The 9735-nt window shown below is 30.9% G+C and overlaps 1 protein-coding gene across 2 annotated transcripts in view; it reads left to right on the forward strand.

Moving 5' to 3' along the window:
• Positions 1-1326: 1326 nt before the first annotated feature.
• Positions 1327-9735, forward strand: part of TFAP2D (transcription factor AP-2 delta) — a 54028-nt gene continuing 45619 nt past the window's right edge. The window contains exons 1-3 of one of the 2 annotated variants that reach the window (XM_056564002.1): positions 1327-1554; positions 2155-2652; positions 9051-9111. In XM_056564002.1, the coding sequence (XP_056419977.1) occupies positions 1516-1554; positions 2155-2652; positions 9051-9111 (598 nt within the window). In that variant the 5' untranslated portion in view covers positions 1327-1515. Of the gene's footprint in view, positions 1555-1933; positions 2072-2154; positions 2653-9050; positions 9112-9735 lie in introns of those variants that run through there. The other variant, XM_056564003.1, reaches the window with a different exon arrangement.

Consider the following 9735-nt stretch of genomic DNA (forward strand, 5'->3'; position numbering starts at 1 on the left):
TAAGTGAAATGGAGCACATTGGCTTGATGAGGCTGCTAATAACACGTAGATAAAGCTTTGCTGTTGACCCCTACGAGGTCTACTCAGATGCACTTCTCCACTTCACACAATGAGCCCCTTGCTTCTAGGCGTGTGCCTTTGTCCATTAAAGAAGGGAGCACTTGAATGACAGCTTCTTAAAGACATTTTTTTAAGAGTCTAGCCAACCCTGCTAAAATCCTGACCCCCTTATCCCCTTGCTTGCAAATAAAAAAAAAAGGGGAGTCTCTCGTCTTTGTTTGCCTGCGGCCCCTTATTAAGACACCTTCCTCATTTTAACACTTGAAAGCAAGACCATATTAACTCCCAATTAAAAGGCAGACTCCCTCTTTATATGTCTCCCGGCTGTGTCTCCTACTTCTGACGACTTGTCCATTACCACAATCCACACACACTGACACACACACTGACACACACACTGACACACACACTGACACACACACACTGCCTGGATTCCTAGTCTTATTTGTTCACATGTTTCCCCCCCCCCCCCCCCCCTCCACTTCCATTAAAATGCCCTGCGTCTATACAACCTGTTCGCTTTAAGTGTCAAATATAAACTGACATCCCATAAACATGTATCCAAATGTATCAAATAAAATTGCGACCGTTAAAAAAAATAAATAAATAAATAAATAAATAAATAAATAAATAAACCGCCACCGTACGATACCTAGTTCGATCTCCCTTCAACCGTTATTTCCGTTGTTCGATTTGTTTAATGTTTTCATCAGTATTTGTGCTTTGTTTATCGTTTGCATTGACCAATATTTACATCTTCAGTTTTCTGTTTGTTTTGTTGTGTTTATTAATGTTTCCTCCAACTATATATATATATATATATATATATATATATATATATATATATCACGTCTTGTTACCATTTTTATTATCTTTATATATATATATATATATATATATATATGTATATATTGTTAACCCAAATAAACCAGCAAAAGAATAAATAATAAATAAAATAAAAAAATAACATCCCAAAAATTGACAATATAAATAGCATGGACCTAAGCAAAGTTAAGGCGATAAAGATTAGAAAGAAATTGATAAAATGTCGAAAGATCCCAGAGATCCCTATTAGGGGAAGATACAATATTTATTCCTTGTCTCTTGGGATGAAGCTGCTCTATCTATTGTCCTCCCATTTCTCACTGCTGATGCTTAATTTTCAAAACTTCTATATTGCCAAGGGACCTACGACATCAGCTAAAGAATTATCCAGCAACTACAAAATCTGATCCAGGGAGCTGGTTTTGAGCAGAGGGGAAATTTTTTTCCTGCAGCTTTTTTGAGTGGAGAGTAGGCGAAAGAAGGTCTATCTGGTGCGAGCCCTGCATTCCCTTCTGGAGAACCTACAGGAGAGGATTCTTTACAGGAGAAGCTCATTTTCTTTCTAGATATAACAAATATATATATATATATAAATATATATATATATATATACACATACAAGAGGCAAACATGTCAACTTCATTCCCAGGACTGGTCCATGATTCAGAGGTATATTTTATCTTTCTTTATGTACTGTGTTATCCTTTACCATATATATATATATACATTTTTTTAGGACTCTGACCCCCCTAATCCTTGTTGTAACCGTTGAATTATTGGCTTCTCCAATAAAGGGAAGAAGAAGAAAAAAAAAAGTTACAGGAAAAAGAGAAGGAAGGAGATTCGTTATGACATCTGTCGTCTGGAATGGCATTCTGCAATACAACAGTTGTTATAACGAAAAGTAGGGGGAACAAAAAAAAAAAATAATCCCTGATAAAGCGCTACAGCATTAGGGGGGCCATGCTAGATCTCCAAGTGATCAGATGCTTTGATAGACAGTCTGTGTGTGTGTGGGGGGAAGATGGGGTGTGTGTTTGTTTAGGGGAGATCGGTTGTAGGGTTTGGGTTTTTTTAGGGTTTTATGGTTGGTGTTGGTGGGATGTAGGAAGCTTAGGTTGGGTTTCCATTGTGTTTGTTGACTACTCTAGTGCCTGATGTGAAGCCTTGGCTGCAGGAGGACTCGGTATACCTGGCTTGGCTGTCGGTACTTACTATTTTAAATGACAAACCTATTTTTTCCTGTCTTTTTCTCTCCCTTCCTTCTAGATACGTCATGACGGATCAAACAGCTACCGCCTGATGCAGCTTGGGTGTCTGGAGTCTGTGGCCAACTCCAGTGTCGCCTATTCCTCCACGTCTCCTCTAACTTATTCCACCACTGGAACTGAGTTCGCGTCCCCATACTTCTCCGCCAACCACCAGTATACACCATTACACCACCAGTCCTTCCACTATGAGTTCCAGCACAGCCACCCGGCCGTCAATCCTGACGCTTATTCCTTAAACTCTTTGCACCATTCCCAGCAGTACTACCAGCAGATCCACCATGGGGAGCCTACAGATTTTATTAACCTCCATAACGCCAGGGCTCTTAAATCCTCGTGCCTGGACGAGCAGAGGAGAGACTTCGGCTGCCTAGATGCCTACAGGCGGCATGACTTGTCTCTGATGAGCCATGGATCCCAGTATGGCATGCACCCAGACCAAAGGCTCTTACCTGGATCCAGCTTGGGGATTGGAGGGGCTGGAGGAGACGACTTCCAGGTAAGAAATACTAATTATTGTATTCTATGTCAGCAATCTGTAGGAAAAGGGATCATTGTGGTAGGGGTGTGGCTGGGTCTTACTTCATACAAACTTTATTAATAATAACAATAACGAAAATAATAACAAAAATAATGATACATACAAAGCTTCACGACTATTCTATTCTGTTTATCTCACATCTTTATTTATTTATTTATCCATCTCATATTTGTTTCTTTATCCATCTATGTCATATCTATCTATCTCATATCTATCTATCTATCTCATATCTATCTATCTCATATCTATATATCTATCTCATATCTATCTGTCTATCTATCTCATATCTATCTATCTCATATCTATCTATCTCATATTTATCTATCTATCTATCTCATATCTATCTATCTCATATCTATATATCTATCTATCTCATATCTATCTATCTCATATCTATCTGTCTATCTATCTCATATCTATCTATCTCATATCTATCTCATATTTATCTATCTCATATCTATCTATCTCATATCTATCTATCTCATATCTATCTATCTCATATCTATCTATCTATCTATCTCATATCTATCTATCTCATATCTATCTATCTCATATCTATCTATCTCATATCTATCTATCTCATATCTATCTATCTCATATCTATCTCATATCTATCTAATATCTATCTATCTATCTCATATCTATTTATCTCATATCTATCTATCTTATATCTATCTCATATCTATCTATCGATCTATCTCATATCTATCTCATATCTATCTTTCTATCTATCTCATATCTATCTATCTATCTCATATCTATCTCATATCTATCTATCTATCTCATATCTTTCTATCTATCTCATATCTATCTATCTATCTCATATCTATCTCATATCTATCTATCTCATATCTATCTATCTATCTCATATCTATCTATCTCATATCTATATATCTATCTCATATCTATCTGTCTATCTATCTCATATCTATCTATCTCATATCTATCTATCTCATATTTATCTATCTATCTATCTCATATCTATCTATCTCATATCTATATATCTATCTATCTCATATCTATCTATCTCATATCTATCTGTCTATCTATCTCATATCTATCTATCTCATATCTATCTCATATTTATCTATCTCATATCTATCTATCTCATATCTATCTATCTCATATCTATCTATCTATCTATCTATCTATCTCATATCTATCTATCTATCTCATATCTATCTATCTCATATCTATCTCATATCTATCTATCTCATATCTATCTATCTCATATCTATCTCATATCTATCTAATATCTATCTATCTATCTCATATCTATCTATCTCATATCTATCTATCTTATATCTATCTATCTATCTATCTATCTCATATCTATTTATCTCATATCTATCTATCTTATATCTATCTCATATCTATCTATCGATCTATCTCATATCTATCTCATATCTATCTTTCTATCTATCTCATATCTATCTATCTATCTCATATCTATCTCATATCTATCTATCTATCTCATATCTTTCTATCTATCTCATATCTATCTATCTCATATCTATCTCATATCTATCTATCTCATATCTATCTATCTATCTCATATCTATCTATCTATCTATCTCATATCTATCTATTTATCTATCTATTTATCTATCTATCTCATATCTATCTATCTATCCATCTCATATCTATCTATCTATCTATCTATCTATCTCATATCTATCTTTATATCTATCTATCTCATATCTATCTATCTATATATCTATCTATCCATCTCATATCTATCTATCTATCTATCTATCTATCTATCTAATATCTATCTATCTCATATCTATCTATCTATCTATCTATCTCATATCTATCTATCTATCTCATATCTATCTATCTATCTATCTATCTATCTATCATTTGTCTATCGCAGTGATCTTAAACCTGTGGCTTTCCAGCTGCTGCAAAACTACAACTCCCAACATGTACAGATATCCAACAGCTTTCCTGACATGCTGGGCATGTTGGAGATCAGTGAGATACAGTATCTATCTTCTATTTATTTATCTATGACATTTATTTGTATTATCTTTTTATATTTCTTTATTTGTACTCTATCTATCTCATATATATTTATCTATCTATCTCACATCTATCTCATCTATTATATATTTATTTATTCCTCAATGTATCTATTATATTATATCTATTATCTATCTCTCTTTATACATCTCCTGTAGAAAAACTTTTCACCTGCCTCACATTCTACATTCGAACACAAAGAAATTGGTGTACATTTTTTTTTCATTATCGCATCACTGACGTGTTCCAAAAAAAAATAATAATAATAATAATAATCTAATATAGTAACAAATAAAAACAGTGTAAAGTTTAAATATAAAAAAAAATAATAATAACATGAGAAGTTTAAAAAGAAAAAAACTAAACAATACTATAATCTTAAGTATCAATTACACTATGGATTTAGTCATATGTATAAAGATAAAGAAACAAATTAGTTCACAATGTAAATGGAAGTCACATATGGTTATAACCATTATAGGGTTAGAAATTAAACCTTCAGGAATGAATTAATAAATATGTATATGTATACAGATAGACAGATAGATATAGATAGAAATATATGGAAACATTTAAATTAATTAAAATAATATATATATATATACATATATATATTTATTTTATTATAATTTTTTTTTACATTTTTCCATATATCTAGAAATATAAAATTATATTTGCTGTAGAAATATAAAATTATAATGAAAAGTAATATAGGAATAAAAGCTATAAAAATACATAAATAAACCCAGGGGATGGTGTCTGTGGAGAATAGAAGCAGAAGGAAGTTGTAGAATCTTGGTTTGTGTGTAAGAAGTGTCAGTAAACGTGACTTTCGTTGTTTAAGTGAGTAACCCATTGTACCGGGCAGTGTTTCCACAGGCTATGCTCCTAGGACAGGCTCTAAAGTGGATAAACCTCTCCAGTCCTCAATAGGAGACCGAACTATTCTTTTTATTATTATTCTCCACGTCTGCTGCTGATTTTTCCAATCTGTACAAATGTTTTTTTTTTTTTCTTTTTTGCATTGCCAGTCACCGAGCATGGCATCATTCAAAAGAGGGATTAGGAACCCTGCAAAGGGGGGCAGACAAAAGCTAATTCCCCAGCAAAAGAACACCGTAGTTTATCCAATTTGCGACTTAAAACTATTCAACTAGTCATTTATGCAATGTCATCCGACCAAACAGCATGTTACAAGTTACCAAAGGAGAAACAGTAACAAATCCATTTACACACACACAAAAAAAATAAAAATAATAATAATAATAAAAAATATATATTTTATAAAAAAAAAAAAAAAAAACTGCCAGCGTTCAGCTGGCAGTTTATTATTATTTTTAAATATATATTTTTTAGTATAATTTTATTATTATTATATTTTTTTTTTTGTAAATGGATTTGTTACTATAAATAGGAGAAACAGTAACAAATCCATTTACACACACAAAAAAAAAAAAAAATAATAATAATAAAAAAATATATATTTTATAAAAAAAAAAAAATAAACTGCCAGCGTTCAGCTGGCAGTTTATTATTTTTTTTAAATATATATTTTTTAGTATTATTTTATTATTATTATTATTATATTATTTTTTTTTGTAAATGGATTTGTTACTATAAATAGGAGAAACAGTAACAAATCCATTTACAAAAAAAAAAAATTATAAAAAATGTATTTGTTTTTTATAAAAACTAATAAACTGCCAACGTACAGCTGGCAGTTTCTTCTTATTATTATTTTTTAAATATATATTTATTATTATTATTATTATTTATTTTTTATTTTTTTTTGTAAATAGATTTGTTACTGTTTTTTTTGTTTTTTTTATTATTATTATTATTATTTTTTTTTGTAAATGAATTTGTTACTGTTTGTAAGAAATCCATTTACAAAATAAATAAATAAATAATAATAAAAAATATATATTTGTTAAAAAAATAAATAAATAAATAAACTGCCAGCGTACAGCTGGCAGTTTTTTTTTGCTTTTAAATATATATTTTTTATTATTATTATTATTTTTTTTTTTTTGTAAATTAATTTGTTACTGTTTGTAACAAATCCATTTACAAAAAAAAAAAAAAAAAATAATAATAATAATAATAAAATAATAATAATAATGATAAAATAATAATAAAAAATATATATTTTTTAAAAACTAATAAACTGCCAGCATACAGCTGGCAGTTTATTATTTTTAAAAAATATATATTTTTTATTATTATTATTATTTTTTGTAAATGGATTTGTTACTGTTTGTAACAAATCCATTTACAAAAAAAAAAAATAATAATAAAATAATAATAAAAAAATGTATATTTCTAAAAAATAATAAACTGCCAGCTGTACGCTGGCAGTTTATTATTTTTTTTTAAATATATATATATATTTTTTATCATTTTTATTATTATTATTATTATTTTATTATTATTATTATTATTATTATTATTATTTTTTTTTTTGGAAATGGATTTGTTACTGTTTCTCCTTTGGTAACAGAATAAAAAAAAAGTAAAAAAATTTTGGGAAACTAAATGAAATGTCGCCTTATTAGGAGATGTGAGGATTCTATTCAGGGGGTTATTTTTGCCCCTTTAGGGTAATGAATGCCAGAAATGTAAATGTATTTCCCTGAATAGTCAATGAGCCCCCCAATACTTTGCAGGGTGTTTAAGTCCAGGGAACAGATGCAAACAGTCTTGCGCCTCCAGACGCATCTTTGAGTCCCCTAAAAAGGATTTTCCATGGGTAACAAAAGCCCCTGTCACACCTTTTCTCATCACTGCGGTAATTTATACAGAGCCGCACGATTTCTCTTCTATCGATTTCATAATCACTTTAAGGCAGAACTCAAACGTGTGTTTATTCTGAAGAGATCTTACAATCGGGCTTAGAAGGAATTGGTGAGACTGTAAAGAGGGGCTGCTGGGGGGGGGGACAGGGGTGACATGACCTGACTGCCTTATCCCACCATTTGCCAGGCTGGTTGCAAAAAAAAAAAAAAAAAAAAAAAAACCCTTTCAAGGACTGTTTTAGTGTTTGGAAATGATATATAGAAGATTATAGACATTAGAGATTCAGGAAATTATCCGTATTGTTGGTACAAGTGAGAATAAACAGGGTGTAAATGTAAATTCTACTCATACATATTCAGTCATGGTACAATCTGGGGGCATATGGGTGATAATAGTGTTCTGTGAGAAAAGTGCAGATATCGATGATAGATAAATAGGAGATAGATAAATAGATATGAGATAAATAGATATATATGAGATAGATAGATAGATATGAGATAGATAGATATGAGATAGATAGATAGATAGATATGAGATAGATAGATATGAGACAGATAGATAGATAGATATGAGATAGATAGATAGATAGATAGATAGATAGATAGGAGATAGATAGGAGATAGATAGATATGAGACAGATAGATAGATAGATAGATAGATATGAGATAGATAGATATGAGATAGATATGAGATAGATAGATAGATATGAGATAGATAGGAGATAGATAGATAGACAGACAGACAGACAGACAGATAGATAGATAGATAGATAGATAGGAGATAGATAGATATGAGATAGATAGATAGATATGGAATATATAGATATGAGATAGATAGATATGAGATAGATATGAGATAGATATGAGATAGATAGATAGATATGAGATAGATAGATAGATATGAGATCAATAGATAGATATGAGATAGATAGATAGATATGGAATAGATAGATATGAGATAGTTAGATAGGAGATTGATATGAGATAGATAGATAGATAGATAGATATGAGATAGATAGATCGGAGATAGATAGATATGGGATAGATAGATAGATATGGAATAGATAAATATGAGAGAGATAGATTTATATGAGATAGATAAATAGATAGATATTAGATAGATACATATGAGATAGATAGATAGATATGAGATAGATAGATTGATATGAGATAGATAGATATGAGATAGATAGATTGATATGAGATAGATAGATATGAGATATATAGATAGATTGATATGAGATAGATAAATAGATATGAGATAGAAAGATAGATAGATATGAGATAGATAAAAACATTAGATAAAGCTTAAATAATAGAAACATATGACATAGAGATTACATAGATAAATAGAAAGATAATCTTCCTCTTATCCTTCTATTTGTCATATCATGTTGTTTTCCATCTAATCTGTCTCTTATCTGTCTACTTTCTAGATAAATAGGTAGTCAGATAGATATGACATAGATAAATTGACCTTGAAGTGTATTTTATTTCCTTATGATCTCTTTTTCATCCTTTCCTTCCTTCTTGCAGGGATCGGTGGAGGCCCAGTGTGGACTTGTGCTGAACAGTCAGGGAGGAGTGATCAGGAGAGGTAGGTGTCCTCCTCGGTATATTCTTTGGTACCATTTGGAATCTGATATGTGGAAGTGGATGAGGAAATGTGTATAGAGTGTGGTATATAAGAGGACACACGGCAGGTCTGTGCAGTATTGTGGGGACACTTGTGGAGAACAGACAGCCATTGTCTCCACCTACTATGTGTATTATCTGTACAAGCAGAGATGAAATGGTTAACTGAGATACAAGGCCGTAATCTCTCTACTGTTCGTCTATCTATCTATCTATCTATCTATCTATCTCATATCTATCTATCTATCTCATATCTATCTATCTATCTATTTATCTATCTATCTCATATCTATCTATCTATTTATCTATCTATCTATCTATCTATCTATCTATCTATCTATCTCATATCTATCTATCTAACTCACATCTATCTACCTCATATCTATCTATCTCACATCTATCTTTCTATCTCATATCTAACTATCTTTCTATCTCATATCTATCTATTTATCTAAACAATAATTAATATGATGCAGCACTCCACAAGTTGCAAAGAAGGTGGTTTTATTCCATCATGTGCATAGACAACGTTTCACCAGCCTCACGCTGGCTTTTTCAAGTGAGGCTGGTGAAACGTCTATGCACA

This window comes from Hyla sarda, chromosome 3 (genome assembly GCF_029499605.1).
Source record: "Hyla sarda isolate aHylSar1 chromosome 3, aHylSar1.hap1, whole genome shotgun sequence".
NCBI classification, from domain to species: Eukaryota; Metazoa; Chordata; class Amphibia; order Anura; family Hylidae; genus Hyla; species Hyla sarda.